Genomic DNA, 27,020 nt, shown 5'->3' on the forward strand with positions numbered 1-27,020 from the left:
AGTCATGCAAACAACCTGTACCTGTACTGCTGATTGAATAAATATGGCTAGAGAGTCTTCTTAAAACAAGAAGCAACACTGACATTTTCTAATGTCGTGTATTAAACCAACCCTGCTGCTTGTATTTAAAAACAAATTGAATAAAGAAATCGGCCCAAACAACTCCAGACTCAGGGCAGTAAAACTATCACTGTCAAGGAGAACCACTGCTGCTGTCGTATCCATATTGCTGCCACCTAATTTGCAGCATGGAGGGTGTTAATTGGCATTGATATATTTGGTATTGATATATGTTTTATTCTTAAGAGCAACGTTAGAGTAATTTAATACCTCTTGGGGTATTTGAAATTGGGAAATAAGTAGCTAAATAAGAGGAAAGAATTTATCTTGCCCCTTCCTTGTCTTTTTGTACAAGAGGGACTACTGTTTTTTTATTTCATTCCCCTTGTGGGATGAGGATATTTTATTTCTTGCAAATATGGCTGATCTTGGGAAAATTAGTTGGGTATTTAAAAGGAAGTTAGAGGAAACAGCAACTTCCTTCCAAAAAAGTAGGCAAAGCATAATTTCTCTGGGGAAGAAATGCACTTGTACGTTTAAAATTCCATATGTGGGAAAGGCAATTACAGAGTAAATCATCCCTTTGCTTTCTCACTATCCTTTGCTCTCTTGCGAGGAGGTTCATATCTTTACAAGGATAAATTGTTCTTGAACAATTCCTCTAAAGTACTAAGCACAAACTGGGTTTACGTGAATGTCAGGTGTTAGTCCTCACCAGCCAATCGTGTGCTAGTTTCCCTGTCCCTCTTGCACTATCTTAGAACATGTAGGAGGAATGAAACAACATGTTTCACATGTGGTGTGGCTGCGTAGATGCACATTTCTAAAAATTCTAGTGACTTTATTGATGTGTAGACCAGCTCACTAGGAGTAGAGCTGGATACATTTTACACTGACTACCACAGTGCTTTCAGCTGATAGCAACTTGAGTCAGGTTAATATGTGCTGGTTGGGCTGAAAGTCTCCTGAGTCACCCACCCATCTCTTTCTCAGAGCTGGTAGGTGGATTATTCTCTCACAAATATTTATAGTACAAATATTACCAATTAGAGCAACATCCTTGCCAATAAAGGAAAAACTTGATAAACAAAAGCTTCTCTGCTTCTCTTCATATTTTGATGCAGATTGTTCTATTTCACTTAAATTCCAAAATTAAATGAAGCAATTATATCCCCCCTTATGTTCGTTATAGTCATAATGAAGAGCATATTATTTTCCATGGGATTATGAACACAGTCTTTTTCTTCTTGACTAATTGTGAGGCTTTATCTTTTCAGATATGTGCACTTCTTAAGTGGCCTTCTGTCTGGATCTGTGAAAATGAACACGACTCCACTCTTCCTGCACTTTGTCATCCTTCATGGGATCCCAAGCTTTGATGCTGGAGGAGGTACATTATTTCACTTGCCTTTTCCAAGACTTGCTATTTTTGCTACATCCCACTCTTATCAAGATGGGCAAACCTGATACAGTTTACTTAAGAACTTCCCTTCAATCTCAAAACAATCCCAGACCTTTCTTAAGTTTTGGGGAATTAAGGTTTAACTCAACTTCTCAGCTATTCCTGCAAAACTAAGGAAAGAGACAACACTTTCTTCACATCTTTCTTCCAGGGGAGATGAGGGACTTCTTGAGCAAGTCCTGCTGCTGTCTCAGTGACATCCAAACAGCTATGTTCCTCTTCCATGAGAGAGTCTCAGTACTGATATCTCACTCTAGTCACTAGTATAAGGATGATCTCTCTGCCTATTCATGGTGTTTTTTCCCTTACACTCCAGTACTGGGCCTCTTGAAATGGCCTAGAGCCAGTTTCTACAGTCCACTCAGATCTGCTGATTTAGGCGATCACCAGTGTTCCCTCTAATTTTTTCCATCCAGGTGCAGAATAAATTTTATGTACACTGAGGCATGTGCAGATGTGCACCATTAATAGAAACATATGCTGCCAGCTGTGGGCTGCTGTGTGTGCTCTGCTGGTCTGAGGCAGCATTTGAATCTCTCCTGGGTGGCCACCAGTGTTCCCTCTAAGCTGAGTGGCAGCACAGCTTTACAGGTGATTAATCAGCCCTGCCCAGTCACTCAGCTCCCAGAACTGAGCCCTGAGCCTCTGACTGGGCTGATTAATTACCTGTGAAGCTGTGTTCCCCCACAGCACTCATCTTACAGGGAACACTGGCGATGACTTGGCCAGGGAGAACGTTTTGCTGAATCTGCTGTTCTAAAACTTAAAAAGCACTCCAACAAAGGCAGCTGAAGAAAAAGCAGGCCACTGGCCTCTCTACATCCCCCCCCCCAAAAAGGGTGATCCTTAAATCTGCACTTAACTCTGTTGATTGTATTGACCTTTAAACTGGCCACATTTTTTTATCATCAGTTTAGCAAAAAATATGATTAAATATTAAAGGATTGTTAATCTTAGTCAAATTTTCAGGAACATTTTCAAAAGAAAAAAACAAAACAAATGCTTCATTGAAATTTATTTTTGTTTTCTCTTTTGGTCATTCCCCACTTTCTCCTATTTAATTATTTTCCCTTTATGAAAAAGTGATTAAGATAGAGGGGATAAGAATTTTAAAAAAGCAAGCAAAGTGCTACTTTTTCTCAGGTTCTAAACTCTTTCTCCCTTCTGGCTACTTTTCCATTGGAAAAAAGAGTGGACATATTTAAAAAAAAAACAAAGATTATTTTCAGAATTGTATTTTTTTTGTTCCATTTTGAAAAATGTCCTTCAAAACTTTTAATAGAATTAAATATTTCCACAAAAATTTGTTAAAAATCAATTTTTCCTTTTTTCTCCCTTCCAACAAAATGTCACCCAGCTTTGGCCTTTACACCCACTGATATTAGGCTAAACATGCTTCGGTGGGTCTCTTTTATGTGCAAGAAACTCCCTAAATGTGCATTTAAAAAATACAGACAAATAACAAAGAATATATTACTCTCTTGGCTATTTTTGCAGTTTGTCGTCCGTTTCTAAAGATCTACCAGGGTATGCAACCGGTTCATACATCCGGAATATAGTAAGTCTCAGCTGTTTCATCTCTACATGAATATAGTCCCCATCCTTTCAGTTAAAAGAGTAAAGCATCTTTTTTTCACCACAGTTTATTGTTTAAAATCATAACATTTATTTAAACAACTTCTTTTTTCTCTTTCCTGTTAAGTAGTGTAGGGCCAGAAAATCAAAGCAGAATCTGCATTGCTATAGAGCCAGCCCAACTACTGAAGGGAGATATTATGGTAAGTACTTAATTTTGATTTTACATAATTAATTATGCCTTCTAGGTGGTGATTTAAAAATAAAAACAGTCATATATTTTGTGCTCTGTAGAAAGAGCATGAGAAAATTGTCACTGAAACACCAGGGAAATAGGTATTTAAATTAGTTTTACTTGGCCTCTTGAGTTTTTATGCTAAGCAAGAGTTTGATTCAAGCTAGAACCATTTTATGGAGACAAACCTTTGCTATTGACTTTTCCCTGTCATTATAATTATATTCAATATGAATATGTTTATATTCGGATTTCCACTATTAAACACATTCTGGAAAGTTTTTTAATTCAGCCTTAAAATTCATAATTTAGCGGGCAAGGAACTACTTCTTTCATTTTACTTTCAAAGAATGGTTAGATCAAATGTGTGGGGTTTTCTGGAGGTGGGCAAGAGAGTGAAGAAGTGTGTACTGGATAAAAGACCTTTGGTTTCCGCAGACACACAGTATGGAACACTCTCTACATACAATATATACCATATGTATACTAAGAATAATTACAGTAAATGTTGCAAAACCCCCATTGTTCGCATATTTTTTAAAAATGAGGTGGCTATGCTGAAAAATGGAGGAAGAAAAAGAAAAGTTGTCATGTCTTCCAAACTAGTTTCATTGTACTTACAAAGTGGCAATTTCTGTGTCACAAACAAATATAATTTTCCCATTGTAAATTTGCCCCAAACTCCCAGTGCTACTAATGTATTTAAAGAATGTTTTCTGTTTTTGATTAAATGTTTACAATGAGATGAACACTTTTTTGTTTCAGTTTTTTTCTATTTCTCACTTTTTTTTAAGTTGTCCCCTCCCCTGCTTTTTTCAGTTTAAAAGCTTTTTTTTTTTTAAGTCCTATAAAAGAGTGCCTTCCACATTCTAGGTACTGGCACAGTTTCAAATTTAGCAGTAGTATTATTAATCATATGAACTTCAATGGCTGGACACAGGCAACTGGATTAGAGACAGAAGAACTAACTGCATTATGAATTTCCTTGTGTATTGACTTATGACACAAACCAGTAACACACTAAATTGGGGTGGGCAATAATTTTTGTTGGGGGGCTACTCCATGATTTTGGAAAGTAGTCAAGGGACACAATTTTCTGTGGTGGAGGTATGGGGTCTAGGATGGAACTGGGGTGCAGAAGGGCATTCAGGGTAAGAGAATGGGGTGCAGGAGATGGTGTGAGGTTTGAGAGGGAGTTTTGGTGAAGGAGGGGGTTGTGACCTAGGTCAGGGGATTGGGGTACAGGTTCTGGAAGGGTGTTTGGGTGCAGGAGAGGATTATGGCTTGGGGGAGGGGTGTAGGAGGAGGTACAAGGTCTGGGAGGAAATTGTGACCTGGGGCAGGAGGGATGCAGAGGGTTTGGATGGTGACCTGAGGGAGGGAGTTGGGGTGCAGGAAGGGCAAGGGTGCCAGAGGCAGGTTCTGGTTGGGAAGCGCTTACCTAAGCCAACAGTCCTGTCATACCCCCAAGACAGGCTGGGCTTCCTGCCTGTTACAGCTCCAGATTATTTAGAGCTGCAGTGTGTTCCCTCCATGTGGCTCTCAGCTCCGGGAGGAGGAAGATGCTTGCACTGCCCCCATCCCCTAGGCCAATCTCTCAGCTCCTTCTTGATTGGTTGTTTCCAGCGAATAGGAGCTGAGGGTATGTCTACACTTGCTCCCTATCTCGAGATAGGGATGCAAATGTAGTGTACCAAAATTGCTAATAAAGTGTGGGATTTAAATATCCCGTGCTTAATTAGCATAATCGTGTCTGGCTGCCATTTTGAAATTGCATTATTGCAAAATAAAATGCCCCGTATAACAGTGTTATTTTGAGAGAAAACCCTTTTCTCAAAATAACTGTTACTCCTCATACAATTTTGTGCTTCATTAGCAATTTCGGTACACTACATTTGTATCCCTATCTCGAGATAGGGAGCAAGTGTAGACATACCCTGAGAGACTGGCTGGGGTTAGTTCTTATTGACCAGTTGTTTCTGGCCAATAGGAGCTGATGATTGGGCTGGGGGTGAGGAGATCACACAAATCCTCCCCCTCCTTCCACAGCAGAGATCCACCGGACTGCACTTTAAACCCACAGCAGCTATGTGCCTGAGGGTCCCAGAAGGGTGGTCTATGGGCAGGATCCGATGGCTTCACGGGCCGGATCTGGACCCTGGGCCATATTTTGCTCAGCCCTGCACTATATGCATAACATTGAGAACTTTTAATCATACTAGAAGCCACTTTATGAGGAATTCAATGCCTTTTTCCACAGAGCAGTATTTCGTAAGCAAAGCATGAACTCAAGTTATGAATGTTTAGATTTGACTAAGCAAAACTGTCAGTGGTTTCAGAAAATGAAATCCATGAGGCTCAGCAGGTCTAAATATAAGGATTTTAAAAACCAATGGCCCATGAAGTAACTGATTTATTGCCTCAACATTTTTCACAGAAGATAAAACTGCGAGATTGTAACATGTGCTCTGTATATATTCTCAAATAAAAGGCTAGGGGCTTGTCTAGCTGGGGAGTAATTCATTATTAACTTTTTGTATGGACACTCTTATGGTGAAATAAAATTCCTTATTTCAAATTAGCTTAATCCACTTTGGAAGTGGTTTAAAATAAATTATACTAGTGATGTTTTTTTTTTTTTTGATAATGAGAGCTTCTGTAGAGGGAATTGATCAGGAACAGCTGATCCACTTCACAGTTACACCCTATTTTATGCCAGAGTAATCCTCAAATCATATATACGATGTTGCAGATCACAGCTGCTAGTTCTGCATACTCAGTGACTTTAATGCATGTTTAATTTATATCTAAACCCTTTGGGATATCTTGAGTTAGAAAGATGGATTATACAATGATATAGTACTCTGTCCCAGTCTATACAATCTATATATTAGAGATGGGATGGGTGACATTTACTAGGTCCTCTATTCTGCCTCCATCTAGTCAAAGCAAGATTTACTTCTTCATAGCATATGATCAACTATTTTGTGAACCAAAGCATACATCTTCCATCTTTTCCCTTGAGAGCCTATTCCAGTAAAAAAAGACATGTGTCTCTCTAGATATTTAGTCTAACTTTCCCTTGGCTGAGTTTCATTCCTGTATGAAAAGATGAATTATTTGCTAGCTCTTGGCATAATTGCTGGTCTTGGCTTGAGAGATTAGATTTAGGAGGTCAGACTAGATGATGTAGTCCATTTTGGTTTTAACATCTATTACATTAGCCTAGAAATTTTGCTTTCAATTAGATAGATTTAAGGGAATTGTATATGAGGAAGGAATTTTGATCTTTAAGCACCCTTTTATCCGGCCTTCTGACTGCTGTCCTATCAACTAATACTATAAGAGACACTTTTATGACACAAATTCATATCTGGATTTTGAATACCCTATAGTTTAGGCCTGTACAAATTTAGGTTTTGAGTCACACCTATTCGTTGCAACAAGCAGTAGTGGTGATGATTACATGAACCAGGGAAGGTGGGAGACTTAATCTAACAAAGAGAGCAACAAATGGTCTGGTAGCACTTTATAGACTAACAGAACATGTAGATGGTATCATGAGCTTTCGTGGGCACAGCCTACTTCTTCAGATGACCGGAGTTATGAGTTTGGGATGTGAACACTGAAATAAATAGGAGAGGGGAAGGATGGAGGGGGAAGAATCATAGAATCATAGAATAATAGGACTGGAAGGGACCTCAAGAGGTCATCGAGTCCAGCCCCCCGCCCTCAAGGCAGGACCAAGCTCCGTCTACACCATCCCTGACAGATGTCTATCCAACCTGTTCTTAAATATCTCCAGAGAGGGAGATTCCATCACCTCCCTTGGCAATTTATTCCAATATTTGACCACCCTGACAGTTAGGAATTTTTTCCTAATGTCCAATCTAAACCTCCCCTGCTGCACTTTAAGCCCATTACTCCTTGTCCTGTCCTCAGAAACCAAGAGGAACAAATTTTCTCCTTCATTCTTGTGACACCCTTTTAGATATTTGAAAACCGCTATCATGTCCCCCCTTAATCTTCTTTTTTCCAAACTAAACAAGCCCAGTTCATGAAGCCTGGCTTCATAGGTCATGTTCTCTAAACCTTTAATCATTCTTGTCGCTCTTCTCTGTACCCTTTCCAATTTCTCCACATCTTTCTTGAAATGTGGCGCCCAGAACTGGACACAGTACTCCAGCTGAGGCCTAACTAGCGCAGAGTAGAGTGGCAGAATGACTTCACGAGTTTTGCTTACAACACACCTGTTGATACAACCTAGAATCATATTTGCTTTTTTTGCAACAGCATCACACTGTTGACTCATATTCAACTTGTGGTCCACTATGACCCCTAGATCTCTTTCCGCCATGCTCCTTCCTAGATAGTCGCTTCCCATCTTGTATGTATGGAACTGATTGTTCCTTCCTAAGTGGAGCACTTTGCATTTCTCTTTATTAAACCTCATCCTGTTTACCTCTGACCATTTCTCTAACTTGCTAAGGTCATTTTGAATTATGTCTCTATCCTCCAAAGAAGTCGCAACCCCACTCAGTTTGGTATCATCTGCAAACTTAATAAGAGTACTCTCTATCCCAATATCTACATCATAGAATAAGGGAGGGGGTTGGGATACAATATTAGGCATACCTCAGAAACCAATATTTTCTCCACAATCTAGTACCAAATCCTTCTTTGAGCCTGTGGGTGTGCTCTCATAAAGATCTTATTGCAAGTGCAGGGCCAAACTGTCCAACATAATGGCTCATCTGTGTAATTTGCCCCTTAGGACACAGTAACACAAATCAGCAGCTACTTCATTAAGATATGTCTTATAGTGATTTTAATAGAAGACTGAAAAATAATAATGAATAAAAGGTGATTGTGTCCATGTCAACATAAAAGCTACTCAAAAAAAGAAAAGTTAGAAGCTGTTTCAAATACAACATGTGTCCTTCTACTCCCTTGTCAGTTATTATGGTTTTTACAAACATGTATTTTTCTTTGCATAGAAAATTATTTTTCTACTACCACTTTCTGTGAGTAGGACCCACACAAACAGGGAGATGTTACCTGAGGTCCCAGATCAGCAAAGTTTTTTACATGAGCTTCACTTTAAACATGTGAATAATTTCACGGACTTCAGTGTGGTTACCAACATGCTTAAGGTTGGGCATAAGCTTAACTTTCTTGCTGAACTGGATCCTAAAAATGTGCTGCAGTGTTTTGATTTCAACTACCTAGTGGTAAATTGGAGTATTTCCACTGAAGTTCTCATTTAATCCCAGTTTGAACCTATGTATCTGTGATCAGAATGTAGCCTATAATACTTTGTAAGTAGGCAAAATATTCCAGTTTACTGATGGTCCAAGGTTTTGGGTTTCTATTGAATGGAATGAATATTCTGGTCAGAATTATGATAACAGCAAATGAAGAACTTGGAAATATGTAAGTGAATTCTGGGAGGACGGGGAGTTGAAAGGGTGTTGATAATATTGAAAATGGGTTCTCACTTTTTCCAGTGGCCAGTTAGCTGGGAGTGGAGGGTGTTGGAGGGTTGTTCCTGAATGTGAGCGAAGTCAGACTTCTCAAGCCTGGAAAATGTATTGTGGTTTGCAATTCTTTAACTTTCTACATCTGCAGAAACTCATCTGTCTCATTCATTAAAAATGATGTGCTATTTAAAATATTTTCAGGAGAAGGGAAGCCAGTGTCTTCACCTCTAGCATTTTTAGTATTAACTGTTTCCCGAAGTTTAATCCTAAATGAAGTCTTTTCCCCCCTCACAAAGCAGAATTGCCATATCTGTCTTTTGCATACTATCCTGCAAACCTTTGTTTTGATTTTTTTAACTCCTCTGTGCCAAATATTGTAGTTCTCCCTTAGGCAAATTGCCATCATGTGTGATGGCAGTCTGTCTGAGTGAGGACTGCTAGATTTGGCACATAACGAGTAGGCTGTTTATTCCTGAGCTCAAGCATCTTGATAGCAATCCTGCCTTATGGTTTATAAAATCAGTAGACTAGCTCAGGGTATGTCTACACTACAATGTTAGTTCGAACTAACAGACGTTAGTTCGAACTAACATTCATAGGCGCTACACTAGCGCTTAGTTCGAACTACGTAAACCTTATTTTACGAGGATTAAGCCTAGTTCGAACTAGCTAGTTCGAATTAAGAGCTGTGTAGACCCTTAATTCGAACTAGTGGGAGGCTAGCCCTTCCCAGGTTTCCCTGGTGGCCACTCTGGGCAACACCAGGGAAACTCTTCTCCTCTCCCCCAGCCCTGGGCCCTTAAAGGGGCACGGACTGGCTATGGTGCCAGTGCCAGGTGCAAGCCTGTCAGCACCCAGCCAGCAGTCTCTGCACCTGGCACGGCACAGAGCCACCCAGCCGATGTCCCCCAGCCCACCCCCTCTTCCCGGGACCAGGCCGGCGGCTCCCAGGAGCTTGCCCGGGACCGCAAGAGGCGGGCACCTTCCTGGGCTAGTACAGACATCGTGGCCCTCGTCCACGATCTCCGCACTAGGCCCAGGGAAGTGGCCGTCTAGGGCAGGAGAGCTGCCAGCCAGGCCACCCTGGAGCAGGTTGGCATGAAAATCAAGGGGGTCCACTGAGACCCCCGACCCCTGAGCCCTGAGCTTACAATGGCCGTACTGGGTCAGACCAAAGGTCCATCTAGCCCAGTAGCCTGTCTGCCGACAGCGGCCACCCTTAGGGACCCTGGAGGGGATGGCCCGAAGACAGTGACCAAGCCATTTGTCTAGTGCCATCCCCCTCCAGCCTTCCACACACTTGAGGCAGGGACACCACTCCTACCCCCTGGCTAAGACTACTCCATGGCCCCAAGCTCCATGACTTGATCTGACTTCCCTTTAAACTCTGTTCTAGTTCTACCCTTCTCAGCCTCCTGCTGCAAGGAGTTCCACAGGTTAACCATTTGCTTTGTGAAGAACAACTTTCTCTTACTAGTTTGAAGCCTGCTACCGCATTCCTTTCCTTTGGTGTGCTCGAGTCCTTCTTTATGGGAACTCATGAAGAACTTTTATGAATGCATCCTCTCCACCCAAGCCCTGCTTTTAGCGACCTCTATCCTGTCCCCCCTCCATCTCCTCTTTTCTAAGCTGAACAGTCCCACCCTCTGTAGCCTCTCTTCATCTGGGACCTGTTCCCAACCCCTGATCATGTTAGTTGCCCTCCCCTCTCCCAGCCTTTCTCTCTCCCCCTCTCCCACCTCCTTTTCCCAGTTTCCCCCAGTTTTGCTCAATAAAGACAGAGTCAATTTTGGAAGAAACATTATCTTTATTTTGTACATCAGGAAGGGGGGCTAGGGAAGGGTAAGTGGAAGGAGGTGAGGGAGGAATGGGGTACGAGCCCCCGATGTGGAGGACTGGGCTGGCTCTGCGGGCTTCTGGGGGTGGAAGCTCTCCTGCAGCCGCCCGATTGCCCCCTCTCCGCAGATGGCAGCCTGCAGCAAGTGCAGCCGGGCTGATGGCCGAGTGCTGTGATGTGCCCAGTGTGGGTACTCCGGGCACTCCAAGCCAGGTCTGGTTTGCAAGCGGGGCACCCCTGAGAACTGTCTGTCCGGGGTTGGGGTCGGGTCCCTTTAAGCGCAGCCCTCGGCTAGCCTGAGACAGCATCTCCACGCTCTAAGTCCTCCTCTGATGCCCTGGCGGCACTGCTTCCGGCCATCCTTAAGCCCGGTTCAGGGTCCACTCAATGTGGACATGCTAGTTCGAATTAGCAAAACGCTAATTCGAACTAGATTTTAGTTCTAGACGCATTAGTTCGAATTAGCTTAGTTCGAATTAACTAATTCGAACTAAGTTAGTTCGAACTAACGCTGTAGTGTAGACATACCCTCAGAGTGTTAGTTCTAGTAAATTATTGACAGCCACAGATTGGCTGTGAGTTAAAGAGGTATAATAAAGGAATCTCTTGATTGAAAGGGAATTTATAACATATGCTCCGATAATCAAGTTGTTAAATAAAAGAAAAAAATATATTTTCTAGCCTTTCAAATAGGTTCTGAAGAATTTTCTTCCTCTTAATTTCCTTTTATCTTTTTATTTATTTTCTTTCTTACATAAACATACTTAGCCCTGTTTTTATGACACTCTCAATGCTCTTTGCAAAGTTGGGTATTTGTGACCCTAAATCTCAATGCCCTCTGGCAGAGGGCCCACTATACTAAAATTCTTATCATGCCTAACACACTCACTACCCTCAATACATTGTTGCCATAATAGATATCTAGCAGGTGTTATGGAAAGCTGTATGTGTCACCTGGTGACACACTAGCCCCTAACATCTTTGTGTGAGGTATGTACGGGTTATGTACAAAGAGTTATAGAGGTGAGCTGGCAATATATTCTTAAAAGATATGCATACATTGAATCTGCCTTTACAAAAAAATATGGAGTCCCCTTTCTGATTAGCTTGAGTACAGTGAAAGTACATTTATATATAAGGTAAGCAAAATAATTAAGCTAACAAGAGGCAGCTCAACGAGCATGCTGGTGGAGTCTACCCTCAAATAATGTTTCCTTATTCTTGAGCCAAAGGAAATCAGTTTGGGGCAATATAAGGGGAATAAAAACACAGTTGTCCATCACTTAGGGCAGTGATGTTCAACCAGGAGAACGAACACCCCTGGTAGTTTGCAGAGGTCTTCTGGGGATACATCAACTCATTCATGGTCACAGAGGGCATGTTTACACAGCAGGGCAAAAGCTGAATTAAGCTATGCAACTTCAGCTATGTCATTTGGGTAGCTGAAGTTGAAAGCGCTTAATTTAGCTTTTGGTGCTGTCCACACAGCTCTTCCTTCGACTTCTCTTACTCCTTGTGAAATGAGGGTTCCAGGAGTCAGAGTAAGAAGTTCCCCAGCTCAACATTATTTGGAAATAATGCCTTGCTGTGTAGACGCGCTCTTTGATATTTCAGAATAATGTCAGTTATTCCAAAATAACACTGCTGTGTAGACATACCACAGAGAGTCTGGCAGAGTCAGGAATTGAATGCAGGTCTCTTAAATCCCAGTCTAGTATCCTGTGGTCAGTTTGAGCCATGCTTTTTGGTAGGTGTCATTGGATTTAAAGGAAAATAAGGAAAAGTATTTTTCAAAATTATTAAAATAATCGTTGAAATTTTTGTCCATTTTATATTAAAGGTTGTACCTCTGAAAACTGGCTTTCTCTAGTCCGGTAACATCCGTGGTCTGGCAGGACCACAGATGCTCCTGGATCAGAGAGCCTGGGAGCTTAATGGCAGGAGGGCCAGCTGGTCCTGGGGAAAACAAGGTGGGCAGCTCAGCTGGAGACAGGGCAGGACTGGGGCTGGAGGCCTCCCCCACCCACACATCTGCAGCATCCCGCAGCAGCACAGGACAGGGGTCAGATTCCATGGCAGCCTGTGTTGGCACAGGGCTGGAAGCCCGCAGCAGCCCCTGGGAAGGCGGGACTGGGGCTAGAGCCCTATTGCAGCCCTGTAGCTGTGTGGGGCAGGGGCAGCCCTTGGAGTCCTGTAGCAGCCCCAAAAGCGTGGGGCCAGAGCCCCACAGCAGCTCCCTAGAGCAGAGCTGCTACAAGAGCCCTGCGGCAGCCCCCTGGGAGAGCAGAGCTGGGGCTGGAGCCTGTAGGCAGCCCCCTGGAGTGTGGGGCGAGTGCCCTGCAGCAGGAGCCAGGTTGAGGGAGAAGAAGGGTGAGACAGGGTGCCTGTCAGCAGCAGGCTATGGGCTTGGGGGCTGGTAGCAGGAAATCTCCCCTGGTCCAGAAAATTCTCTTCTTCACTTCAGGGCTGGTCAGGTCCTGACGGTGCAGGACAAGGGAGATCCAACCTGTATTACACGTATAATTATCCTCCATGGGACTTTTTGTGTGATTTGGAGTTTTATAAGGTGTCTTGCTTGCCGATATTTGCACAGTAATTGCTTTGTAAGAAAAATGGATTCGCTGAGAGAAGAATTTAAGGACTGTCTGTGTTCACTATCTCTTTCTCTTATATAATAAACACATGCAGCCTTTCTCATCTCTGTATAAATTTAAGAAATGCTCATTAGATTGCTACAGTACAAACTGCTCTTTTAATGTCACACCCAGACAAGGGTGTTCCGCAGTTTTAAAGTAATGCGAGGAAAGACAAAGGAGCACTGGCAGCTTTAAAAAGGGCATATTGTCCCATATTTTCTGTCTCTCCCCACATAGTACTGGTGGGTCCTATTGCTGGCTGGATCCCTGCTTACCAGCTGCCCGCCCGCCCACAGTGGTGAGTGGGGGAGGAGGGGCCAGTGGCTGAACATGGGGGTGGGTGTTCAAGCCTGTGGCGGGGCAAAGATGCAATGCATAGGGCTGGCCCCCTGCCCAGCCCCACATCCCATTTTCAGCCAACCCTGGCTACACGCTGCAGTGGCTAGTGAGCGTGGGCAGATGGCAGGTGGCAGTCAGTTACATATCGCCTTTGCTGCTCCCCCCTCAGCCCTTTATATAGTCCCCTTCTCACTGTTCTCTCCCTGCTTTGCCCCTTTGTCCTTCACCGCCTTGCTTTTCCTCTGTGTCCCCCCTTCCCAGTGGGGGGCCCACTCCTAGCATTATGCAGAGAATCAGTGCCTGGTTGGAGTGTGCAGTTTATCAATAGCCTGGATGGCAAGTTCCTTCCTTCCCCCAGTGCCTCTGGCTGGGCTGTTGCCCCAAACCCTCCAGCCCAGGGTGCTGGCTAGGAGGAACCAAGACCCGGCCAGGAGAAGCCAAGTCCCTGCAAATCACTGGCATGTGGCCAGACAGTATAGGAGGGAAGGGATGGAAGCTGCTCCTAGTTGCAGGGCCTCACTGGCTAACATCAATGTGGGGGACTGTTCCATCCATAGGATGGTTTGGGGTAACTGCCTCGGATACCATGCTTTGGAGGTCCCCACGTGACTGCCCAATCTGTCCTATGGACAGGACAGTCCCACATATTGATGTTAGCCTGTGGGGCCCTACAACTAGAAGCAACTCCTATCCCTTCCGTCCTATATAGTAGCAAAAGGCTCCTGCGGGCCACATTCTGGTGTGAACGCTGGCAGAAATCTGGGGAGGAGACATGTGACCCTGTATGCTCCTCACACATGTTGTCTCAGGAAGTTTCTGTGCCAGTTACAAGGAGTGGCGGGTCCATTTTGGAGGCCCAGTCGTGCATTGGGGGGCAGAGTGTCGGGCAAGGAGGGTCGGGTCAGTCACCACCCAATCCCCTCATGCAATAGAGGTGTATAAGTATGTGTGTATGACCTTTCTCCATGTGCAGGGTGTGTGTTTGACATCCCTCCCCATGTGAACCCTAAATCCTTAAAAATAAGAAGGTAAATAAAAAGACTTCAACTACACAATACTGTATTTCTTTTCAACAGAGACTGAGTCAACTTGGTGTTAATTTGAACACATGTATGATCAATTGCCGTTAAACTCACTTGAATACAAATAATTTTACCTGGTGTCCTGTATTCAGTATAGGGAATTATGGTCATCCTAATTTCAGTGGGCTTTGGAATTTGTTCATTTTGGCAATACAGACCTATCTGCCTTTGAAAATCAAAGAGACAAGGTAGGTGCAGTAATATCTTTTATTGGACCAACTTCTGTGAAAGAGACAAGTTTTCATGCTCTGTCCAGATCTTCAGGCCTGGGTGAGGAAGACCTGAAGAACAGCTCTGTGGATCTCAAAAACTTATATCTTCTACTAACAGAAGTTGGTCCAATAAAATATATTGTTACACACACCCACCTGGGCCTAACAGCTACACAATATTTGAAAATCAAGTCATAATAATGAATAGAGACCTAGCTTATAAGATATGATGCAGCATTTGTTTCATCCTCTGCCTTCTGCACACATCTAAATAAAATAAAAACAGGCTTAGGTAGATGACTAATTTCTTTAAATGAGAGAGGTGGTGAGGAGACTGAAGTTTCGACTGTTTTGCAGGATGGCCCCTGAGGCTGTTGCTGAAGGCCCATAGTACCAGTGCAACATGAATAATAAGGAAAGAATGTGCCATTGATTCAAATGTAGGGGCCATTATCTTTACTTTTCATCTTTGGAAAGGCATAAGGCTTCAGATTCAAGAAAGGAGAAAATATAACAAAAGCCTTGTAGTTCACATAAGGGATCTAACTTCTAAATCTGTGTTTGGAAATACTCCATGGGGTGTTTAAACAACTATCTGCTTCCATCCTACCAAATGTAGTGGGGGCAAAATGCATCAAAAGCTACCCCACACCCAAGCTATGATTCTGAAGTGTCAACGTTCCTATGGTATATTAGCACATCAAAGGGATAAAGGGAGTTAACTTAACTATGAAAGGATAACAGTAGTGCACAAAAAGATTAAAAACCCTCCTTTGTTTACATGGGGGGTGCCAACATTTAGTATCCACACTGTATCTTGAGCTACTGTACCAACAAGTTGGCTCAACCTGTTTCTTTCCTGCATCACCCTATTTTCCCCACCACTTCATCAGACAAGCATGGCCAGTGATTTGTTACAGGAAAACATATACAGTAGGCTGTGACTGTGGGTACCTTTCTCTCTGAGGTATGTTTACACAGCAAAGTTATTTCGAAATAACTTTCCTAGCAGCTACACAAGCCAGCTGCTATTTCGAAATTAATTCAAAATAGCAGTGGGCTTATTTCGAAATTGGTATAGCTATTTTGAAATAAGCGCTGTGTAGATGCTTATTTTGAAATAGGGGGGCCTCCAGCCCTTCCCAAGGTGCCTTGCTGGCTGCCCTGGCCACAAGGTAACTTCTGACCTGATGCCTTTCCAGAATCAGTTCTGGCTGGCCTTAAATGCAATTCAGTGTCCAAACAGTGTGGACGCGCTATTTCGAAATAGCAAAAAGCTATTTCAAAATGCATTTTGTGTGTAGATGTGTTATTTTGAAATATCTTAGGTTAAGTTATGGGGTAGACATACCCTAACCTAAAAGCAGCTTTGCTATAACTCTATTTCCTTCCTTGTGCTTTTTGGTAGATGTACTTAAGTATACAATCTTCATGTACCATGCTCTGATGTTCACTTTTAATGCAGTTCCCTGTGCACCCAAGTGCTGCTAACAGCACTCCTTAGCTCAAAAAAAGGTCCTGCCCTTGGTAGCGTGACTAGGGAGGATAAACAAAAAACAAAACAAAAAGCCTCACTTTCTACAGGGCAGATCCCAAAGAAACAGACTCCTTGCAGACAGGATTTCTTGATTACAATGGTCTAACTTTAGGTTACTAGAAACAGTTTAGTCAGCTCACTATCTTTCTGCTGAAATGATGGAAACCTCTGTGTGTTTTTCAGCCGCTTTAGATTGCAGACTGCTGCTTTATTTTATGATTCATTTTGCTGCCTGGCAAAAACGGTGATGTAAAACCAGCCTACAAATCTACTGATCAGTCATATGAGGATAATAAAAGTGAAATTAATGATTTTCTAGCTGATCCATTTTTTAAAAAGGAACTTGTTGGGCTTGTGTAATTTCACAAGGAGTGAGTAAGCTCCTTCCTTGTTTCAGTACTGATTGAATCTGCAGTAAAGTGCATCACTGTTGGTCTTGTTCAGACAACAATATATAAACCCGGGTAATACTAAGAATGGACTTATTAGGGGTATTTCTTTTTTTTCTTGTCTGTTCAGTTGAAGTGTTACCACAAAAAATACCGATCGGCCACCCGTGATGTCGTTTTCCGCCTGCAGTTTCACACAGGTGCCGTTCAGGGTTATGGTCTGGTATTTGGCAAAGAGGACTTGGACAACGCTAACAAAGGTAGGCTTTCTTGTGTGTGTCAGGGAAGGAGTAGAAAGTGCTACATGCTTGTGTATACCAGGATCTGTGTTTGTATGTCTAAGAGTGTTTGTGTTCAAAGTCAACGTCTTCAACAACGCCTAGTGATATCAGATGCCTCCATTTTGGAAGCTTAATTGGACATTCTACAGGTGCTCATTCACTAGAAAGAGATGTGTGTAGGAAAATCAGGAGCAAAATCACTAGACACTTTTGAAAATCTCAGCCTAGATATTGTACTGTTGCTTCCCAGACTGTTACCTTTGTGTGTGTGTGTGTGTGTATGTGTGTGTGTGTGTGTGTGTGTGTACTTTAGTGTCCAAGAGTGTTGTTTTTTGCTATGAAATCATTGCAAATAAAGCCATGAAGTTAGTGTTATTTTTAGTTTGGTTGGCTTTGGTTTCTGTTGCTGGTGGTTTTGTTTTATTTCTTTTCTGTGTTCTTACTGTTCTGAGAAGTAAGTAAACCAAACTCTGACTTCCACTTTTGTGGTCTTTTACTGGCAATGTTGTGAGGGAAAGAGTAACCTTGCTTTTTTAGAAGGCAGTTGGTAGAATCTAATTAAAAAGAGAAATAGAAAATACACACATTGTATTCATTCCACTATAAAATCTTAATTTGTGGATGCATTGCTACTATTCCTTGGGAAGTAAATTTGCTGATATATTTTGTTGTGTTTCCAGATGACCGTTTCCCTGACTATGGGAAGATTGAATTGGTTTTTTCAGGAACCCCAGAAAAAATCCAAGGTGAGCTTTCGATATGTAGAATTATTTCTGTATATTTTGGAAGCTAACAGAATTGAAGTGCAGACAGAAAATTAAATTTCATCCCACAAGGCTGTAGTGAAGAAAGTGTGGAATGTAATTTACCTAGGAACATAATAACTTAATACCATTTTTCTGAATTTACACTAGTGTAACTGTAATCAGAGTTTGACAAAGGGTGACTGCTAAGAGCTATTGTTGTGCTTGAAAGAAGCACCCGGGATCTTTTTCAGGGAGGTAAGGCAACACACCACATTTATTGAACATACATAGATCAATCAATACTTTATCATATGTATATAATACATTACACTCATGCAGTCATACACACACACACAAGCACACTCTTCTTGTTGTTACCAATAGTTGCTCCCCCTAACTACACTGGCCAGGTGAGTTAGATGGGGGAGAGGTGGAGCTGGGCTTCTGCTGATCAGGATCATTGACAAGATGAAAACCCGGGGTCCCTCTGCAAGATGCCTCATATTTATCCCTCTCATGCAGCCTGTTAGTCATCACCTCGCCTCTTTTAATGCTGCTTCAAAGAGAGTCCTTCCAGGAGCAGGCACTTGCTGCTTGACTCCTAAAGCTGTCTGTATGTCCACTTCTTTTCAATGAGCTCACTTCACAGGTATTGTCTTGCATCTGGCTCCCAGCCCCTCTACACCCTTGCAACTGCTGCTGGAGGTGCTCATCTTTCATTTTCCATTCACACCTCATTCATTTCAACAGGACAATCAATGAAAGGGGAGAGATCTATTCTACTCCAGGAAAAGACATTTTTCTTTAACTATTCCTAAGACCTATAACATAAAGATTTATCCACACTATTAGAAAACATATAACACAGAGTGCTTTGGCATTGTCTTCTTGGAGGAAAAGAAATTCCTTAAAAAAACCTATTTATTCTTGGCAGTGTTCTATATAAAACACTACAGATAATATTTTTTATTTTCTATAATAATGCAGAACTTCCCACATCCAAGAAGAAAGAATTATATCATAGAATGTGTGAACAGTTTACTAATGCTATGTATTTATTGCCTTTCCAAAGGTATATATCGATTCTGCCTGTGATGATGAAAAAGAGTTGTTTCAAAATATAATTCTTTCTGTGTGCTATAAATAATCGTTCTGTAGTGTTTAATATACTGTGTATAGGAAAGTTTTCTTTTGCATTTTTCACCAGTCTGGTTGCTTGGAGAATAGTAATAGCAGCCAATAAGAAGCTGGGTTCAGTTAGGTATCTTGCCTGCTAAGAATCCTTATAAGAAAAATAATTTTTAATTACTGCTCCAGCCTGAGCTATTCTTTTCCTGGATAGTAAATCTCCTGTTTTGCATGAAAAGTAGCCAGTCTGCCAGTCTGAAAAAGGATCAAAATCTGTTTATTATTACTTCTGCTTTTATGGTATCTTAGATTAGAAGATGGAAAAATTATTCTCCTTAATGTCATATGACAGGACAAAATGCAATTGGCTTAAATTGCAGCAAGGGAGTGTTAGATTGGACATTAGGAAAAACTTCCTGACTGTCAGGGTTGTTAAGCACTGGAATAATTGCCTAGGGAGGTTGTGGAATCTCCATCATTGGAGATTTTTAAGAGCAGGTTGGATAAACATCTATCAGGGATGATCTGATGGTGCCTGGTCCTGTTGTGAGTGCAGAAGACTGGACTTGATGACTTCTCCAGGTTCCCTTCCAGTTCTAGTATTCTATGATTCCATGAAGATGAATCGTATTTATATTTTCAGCAGGTGCTCTGTTGGAATTTATTTCAAAGCTGAGTTATCTGAGAGCAAAAAGGGATAGAGTAAAAAGGCTCACTGACCCATTATTGAAGAGACCCTAATTTTAGAGTTTCTCAGTATTTGAGAAATTATTTTTAAAATGGAAAATTTCAGCTCTTCATACAGCTTAATTATAGAAGGTCCGCTTTTTAAACTTGGATGGGAAATGTTAGCAACCTAAATCTGCATGTGAGCACCTAAATATTTTTGTGGGCACTTAAAGCCCAAATCCTATGTTGCAAGAATGTTGCTAGACTATGCCACTGAGCTCTACTGTCTTTTGTTTCCACAGGATCAGGACCTAAATCAGTACTTAGGTGTCTAAAAATAGTTATTAAGGTTCCTGAATGAAGACTTAGCTTCCTAATTTTAGGTGCCTGTGTTTAAAAAGGGACCTAATAATAACACTTATATAATACTTTTTGGTTCTGTAAAGCATTTTCCAACTATTAATCAATTGCCCTTCAGAGCAATGCTGTGGGATAGATAAATAGGGATTGTTCTCCTCTGTTCCAAGTAGGAAAACTGAGGTAGCAAACTGACTTGCTTATTGTCATGGATTAAGGCAGCATCACAGCCTAGAATGATTGAAGTCAGAAGTTCTTGATGCTCCTGTCTTGTGCTCATGTCGCTGGACCACAGTTAATCCCTCATTGCTATAGTTTTCAAATGTATAATTTGCACGTGAAGGGTGAAACAAACATGTGAGTTAACTCCTTGATTACTGCTGAAAATTTCAGGTGTGTCTGGCAGAGGACATTTGCTGTGGGGCCAAATGCACAAAGCAAATCTTTCATTCCACTGTTTTCAGGATAATGTTAGTGTATGTGGGGGGGAGGGGGCGGGGAGGGGGGGGGCAGCAGCACATATGCTACTCCAGAGAAAAGCAGCCAAAAGATTGGGATGTCAACTTTGCCTCTGAGCTGTTACCTCATTTTTAGTGCAGCCCTGGTTATCATTTACTCAGTGTTTGTTTTTAATAGGACTACTAAATAATCTTTCTGTGGTATAAGAAGAATAGTGACCCCCCCCGTAAAATAAATATGACCTGATATCATTTGCTCTTTGTATCATAGTGACAGTTGATCTGTCTTTCCCTATCGTTTCCTCCCTCGCTTGTGAAGATGGGGGTTAATGAACTCACTGAAGCAGCACATTGTCGACGGGGAAGGTGGGGAAAATATGTGAAGAGACAGAAAAAAAAAGCAGGAATACTCCTCTACTTCATCTCTTATTAAGACTTTGCTCTTTCAGGTTGTGAACATTTGCAGAATGACCACGGAGTGATCGTTGACTACAATACCTCAGATCCACTGATCCGCTGGGATTCCTATGAAAACATGAGCCCTGATGGGGAAGGTGAGGAGAGCAAGCATGCCTGCTGGGTTCGGACATAACACAGACCAAGACTAAACTGTTAGTAACTATGCAATACTTACTGGGATGGGAAGAAAGAGAGCTCCCTTCCAGGAACCAGTGCAATTCTACCATTGTGGGAGTTGCTGATTGTTATGTCCCTCTGTGTCTAGTCTCAGTGGCAATGTGGCTATAGAGGGAAGAAAAACCTAATGGTTGGTGTGAATTTAGATAGTGGGTACGTGTGGGCTAGAATGGGTTTTTATATCGATTGTTGGGTAGCAGCACTACTCAGCCAGTAGTCTTAGGGAAGACAGGACTGCAGCTGACTCAGTTTCCCTCTCTTGGGCTCCCTAATAACTTCAACATAGGTTTTAATGTGTCGCTTGTTGGGGACAGGGTTTGACAACAAAGTTCGTAAGGAATCACACAAACTCCCAACCAGCTTTTAAGGTGGCCTACAACTCTTGGTACATCTTAGTTCTGTCCCTGACACTTTCCTTCCGCAGACTTGCTTTCCACACCCCAGCTTTCCTAGCTGGTTCCTGCTCCCTACAGGATTTTGGCTTTATCTCCACCCCAGAAGGCCTGAGTTAGCCACATGACTGCCTGTTATGTGACGGTGCACGTTTTTTCCACCTGGGGAGGCAATTTGAGTGGGTCACAGGTGGACCCATCTCCTCTTAAAGGGCAGTCACCCTTTTACAACTGGCTTTGACACTTTCAATTTGAATATATATCTATAATTAAAGCCCTAATGTTACATTGCCTGGAACTTTGCAGAAGATATGCAGGGCTATAAACAAAGGAGTGCCCCAGCCAACAGAATACAGGCAGGCATTTCCCTTGGTACAATTATATGTCTGCAAATTGCCAGTGGCCCTAGTTTATTCTATAAGTTATCCTTCCTTCCTTCCTTGCTGATGATATTTGCAGTGCAGCATGGTTTGGGTGAGAGAAGTGTAAAAGCAGCCATCATGGTCTCGTTCCTGTTTGCGTGTTTCCCTGTCCTTGCCTCAGTACATGGCAAAAGAAGTAATTGTTCTTGCTTTGTGTATTTCTCAAATGAAAGCTCAGAATGTCATACCTGCATGCACACACACACAAGCCTGATTCAGTTGCAAGTAAAAACATGAGGGGAACAGATAAGGCCTGAATGAATGCCAGCATTTCTGTTTTCACAAAGCTCCCTGAAGAAACGAGAAAGGAGTAAAGCTAGAGAGATACCAGCCATGATACCTGGATTCAGCTTGAATCTTTTTGTTAATCTCTAAGGGTATGTCTACACTACCCCGCTAGTTCGAACTAGCGGGGTAATGTAGGCATACTGCACTTGCAAATGAAGCCCGGGATTTGAATTTCCCGGGCTTCATTTGCATAAGCCGGGCGCCGCCATTTTTAAATCCTGGCTAGTTCGAACCCCGTGCCGCGCGGCTTCATTTGCAAGTGCGGTATGCCTACATTACCCCGCTAGTTCGAACTAGCAAGGTAGTGTAGACATACCCTAAGAATCAGTAGTGAGTATAGATTGAGAAGCCCATATGTGCACACGCATGTGTGTATATAGGAGTGAGAGAGATGGGGTATACAAGAATCCTCAGTTTTCTACAGGACAACACAGTTGCACAAGGGCACCTTATGATAGCATGGACTGTTGACTCCTGCTCTCCCATGGGGAACAAGCCATGAAAAAGTTTGAAAGGCTGTAGCGGGGTCATCATCCCACTCTTTCCTCTACATATTTCTACCAAGCAGGGTGAGTGAACCGTGGGAACCATCTGCTCCATGATAATGGTTGAAGCACACCATGTTTACATGCACACACATACTCTACTTAAGTGCCAAGAGCAGCATAGAAGACATTGTGTTTTACCTGAGGAAAAAAGCACCTCCTTAGGTGGTCCACCACTGGGCTGCTCCCTACACAGGGCCATAGCGTAATTGCTATGATCTAGCCCAAATCAAGCAGTTGAGCTGATGAGTTTCAATGACTTTCAGTGTGCATTCCAGTATACCGCTGGTAATTACAATGCAGGACATTAAAGACAAGCAAAGGAATGACTGTGGAATCAGAACATGGGAGGGAAGTTAGTTCTGAAAAGTGTATGATGCTCATCAGGTCTAGCCCACTTGTGGGTGGGATATGATCAAGTGGAATCATGCTATTTGCTAATGTTATAAATGCCTATTAGGGTACATCTAGGCAGTAGGGCTATTTCGGGGTACAAGAGGTATGCCGAAATAGCTACCCCGCGTCTTTGAAAATATTTTTTTGAAATAATGGACATGCTGGTTTGGCATCCCTGTAACCCTCCTTCCACGAGGGTTAAGGGATATCTCAACATAGTATGTTATTTCAAAATTTGGCACTCTGGAAACATGCCAGATTTTTTAAATAAGCTATTTCAAAATACAATCGAAATAAGATATGCAATTTGTGTAATACAAATTGCGTATCTTATTTTGAGTTTAGGGTGCTGTGTAGACGCAGCCCTACTGAATATCTTATATATGTAATAGTAGGGGTGCATCTACATAGCACCCTTACCTCAAAATAAGCTACACAATTTGCGCTACACAAATTGTGTAACTTATTTTGAGGTATTTTTTAAATAAAGCACTATTCCAAACTTCTGTTAACCCTCATGGAACAAGGGTTTACAGGGATGCCCGAAGAGCACACCCATATTTTCAAAATCTATTTCAAAATAACAGGTGAACTCAAAAGACACGGAAGAGCTATTTCAGGATATTTCCGAATAGTGCCGCAGTCTAGGTGTAGCCTAGATGACCAATAGATAGCGCACGCACACACGCATACACACATACCCCTCTTCACTTTTTTGTTCATAGTAAAAACTGAGGGCGGGGTAATGAAATATCAAAACTGCATAGCTATTCACAAATACCACAAGCTTTGTAACTTTTCATGTTGCCTTTTTTTAATGACAAATTTGAGATTGAAAGAGATCTGCTTTACCCTTCCTGACACTTTATGCACAGCAGGATTGTATCCTGTAGCATTGTTTTGTGAGTGAAGGTACACAAATGAAAAGGGAGGTGATAAAAAGGAAAAGCTTACAATAAAATGGTAATCATGTTTTCTGGGTCTCCAATATTGTTTTGAAATAGCTAGATACAGGCAGTTCACCATTAGTTGCAGAGAGAGAACACTGCCTCCTCAGTTGTTATTGAGCCACTGGGTAACTACGCCAGTGATCCTAGAAATCAGTTTGCCAGAGAAAATGTGGAAAAATACAGAATTTGTGTTTACAGATTCCTTTTAGTTTTTACATTTTGTGAAAAAATAAAAATATATACAGTAGTACTTCATTTATCTTTGATCCTTCATTATCCAGCTCTCAATATTAACCAAACCAGCAGCCACCGGGGGCTGACAGTCGCGAGGGTTTAGGAAATTCAGCCCCTGATGGCTGTGGCTTGGGCGATCAGCCTTGAGAGGCTGCTTGTTCAATTAATATGGAGAACTGGAGAATAGATGCTCAGATAAATAGAATTCACTGTATATATTCCTCTGATACCTATATATATTGTGACTAAGGAACTAAGTTCAGCATTTCATTTTAATCACGGAAAAACTAGGATTTTTCTGGGGATTTTAATCAGAGAATGTTGCAGGGTTTATTACAGAAAATGAGGATTGTTGGTGATTTGTGGAGCAGTGTTTACATATGTCTAGAATCAGAGGAGTCTGAAGACAGCTACTTGCTTATGGCTGTAATTCTGTGTACTTTCTCCTTAAGGATCTAGAATTTTCTGACAGTTAAGGAAGGAAGAAGTGACTGAAAAAACATTGTGAATTTTTTCATCTACAGTAAACTTCTGATAATCCGGCACCTTTAGGACCCGGGGGGTGCCAGATTATCAAATAAACCAGATTATCGGGAAGGGGGGCTATGAAGGGTCTGGGGAGGGGGGGGATGCCACCCCAGACAGTTCGTAGCCCCCCCCCTTCCGATAGTCCGGCTCTGCCCCAGGCGTCCCCGATTCAGCCTCTGCTGGTCAGTTTCAGCAGCGGCTGAATGGGGACGCCTGCTGCAGAGTAGCTGGGGTGCTACCGGGTTGGTCCGGTAGCGCCACCCCTCGGTGCTGCGAGACCAATCTGGCAGCACCCCAGCTGCTCTTGGGGATGCCTGGGACAGAGCAGCTGGGGTGCTGCCGGGTTGGTCCGGTAGCGCCGCCCCATGGCGCTGTGAGACCAACCCAGCAGCACCCCAGCTGCTCTTGGGGACGCCTGGGACAGAGTAGCTGGGGTGCTGCCGGGTTGGTCCCAGCTTCCCTAATTCAGCTGCTGGTCAGTTTCAGCAGCAGCTGAATCGGGGAAGCCAGGCGCAGAGCAGCTCCAATTGTCCGGCTGCCCGGAGTGCTTCTGGGTTCCCGATGGTGCCGGACATCAGGAGTGCCGGAGCATTGGATTCCAGACCAATGGAGTTTTACTATATACACTTATTTCTCTTAAGTGTCCTTAATGAGCAACTTTATATGCTAGACCATGTTAACATACTTCCCCCAGAATGGATATATGACTTTAGAAACAATTTCCAAGTTTTTCCTGGCCCCTGATTTTGAGTATCAAATTCCCCCATAACTGGGTGGTACCCTTCTTCGGAATCTTCTGTTGGTTCAGAATATGTGACTGAGATCAGTATTTGGGACCACGTTGATAGAATTCTAGAAGTTTTTTGTGCTGTCATTAGACTAGAAGAGATGGTATCATTGATTGTAAGTTCCTGTGGTCTCTATAGCTTTGGGTGCTTATCTTTTCAAACAACATTTGTTGGAGGAGGAAGGGATCAGCAATTATTGTAATGTTAACCATCACTAGTATTTTTCAGTTTGAGGACAACAGCATAGTATAGTAGAGATATTATTTGAAGACAGCAGCACGATGACCATAAGAACATAAGCGTTCTCATTTTTTGAAAAGGCAGAAAAATGTCTATAGCATATTTGCCACTTTTAAATAGACTCATAGACTTTAAGGTCAGAAGGGACCATTACGATCATCTAGTCTGACCCCCTGCACAGTGCAGGCCACAAAATCTCACCCTCCCCTCCTAGAATAATCCTCTCACCTATATCTCAGATATTGAAGCCTTCAAATACTTTGAAGACCCCAAGATGCAGAGAATCCTCTAGCTGTGATCTGTACCCCACGCTACAGAGGAAGGCGAAAAACCTCCAGGGCCTCTGCCAATCTACCCTGGAGGAAAATTCCTTCCCGACCCCAAATATGGCGATCAGCTAAACCCTGAGCATGTGGGCAAGACTCATCAGCCAGCTACCCAGATGTATAATGCTCACCAGAGTTTAGTATATTCTATTACCTGTGATTGTTTTAATATCCCACTCCAGATGAGTAGTATCATGGTAGTTCATTAACTTACTTATAGGCACAGGGGCGGATATAGGGCAGGGCGAATGGGGTGGCCGCCCCAGGCCCCGCGCTTCAAAAAGCCCTGCGCATGCGCCGTGGCAAAGGGGGGGCCCCGCGGAATTACGCTGCCTGGGGCCCCGCAAAACGGTCATCTGCCCCTGCATAGGCATCTTTTACAGTTTACTTGTTCATGTTACCTTCATTCATCTTTCTCTTCTGATTCCTAAGTCTTGTTCAGCCCTTTGTTTCATGTCTCATATTTAGATTATCCTTTAGGGAAAGGAACTGTTCTTTGTACTCTGATTTAAGCAGTGCATTGCACAATGGAGCCTCTTTCCTGATTGGAGCCTGTAGATGCTACTATAATAGAAAATAGCAATAACAACAGTTCAGGATTTAGGATTCATGGACTTCTTGCCCTTTGAGGCATGCTCTGCATGTTCCTTAAAGTTTGTCTGTCCCCACACCCACTCTCCCCACACAAGCCAGTTGGGAAGCAGTAAACATTTCCAGCAAAAAAAGGTTAACACAAATAAACTTTTATTTCTTTGAAAAAATTAATAAAAATTTGTCATGCTTTTGAAAATT

At 42.5% G+C, this 27,020-nt stretch overlaps 1 protein-coding gene across 11 annotated transcripts in view; it reads left to right on the forward strand.

The window, feature by feature from the left end:
• The window catches only part of TNS3 (tensin 3), a 430,864-nt gene that overhangs the window by 268,716 nt on the left and 135,128 nt on the right, over positions 1-27,020 (forward strand). For 10 of the 11 annotated variants that reach the window (XR_012901850.2, XM_006136339.5, XM_006136336.5 and 7 more), the window contains 6 exons: positions 1,338-1,450; positions 3,020-3,080; positions 3,225-3,300; positions 16,975-17,104; positions 17,806-17,871; positions 20,933-21,037. Coding sequence is in view for 10 of the 11 variants with exons in the window: in XM_006136339.5 (XP_006136401.3) it covers positions 1,338-1,450; positions 3,020-3,080; positions 3,225-3,300; positions 16,975-17,104; positions 17,806-17,871; positions 20,933-21,037 (551 nt within the window). In the remaining variant the exon portion in view is untranslated. The remainder of the gene's footprint in view (positions 1-1,337; positions 1,451-3,019; positions 3,081-3,224; positions 3,301-16,974; positions 17,105-17,805; positions 17,872-20,932; positions 21,038-27,020) is intronic. The other variant, XM_006136337.5, reaches the window with a different exon arrangement.

The sequence above is a fragment of the Pelodiscus sinensis genome, chromosome 2 (genome assembly GCF_052426305.1).
Source record: "Pelodiscus sinensis isolate ZL-2025 chromosome 2, ASM5242630v1, whole genome shotgun sequence".
Taxonomy (NCBI): Eukaryota; Metazoa; Chordata; order Testudines; family Trionychidae; genus Pelodiscus; species Pelodiscus sinensis.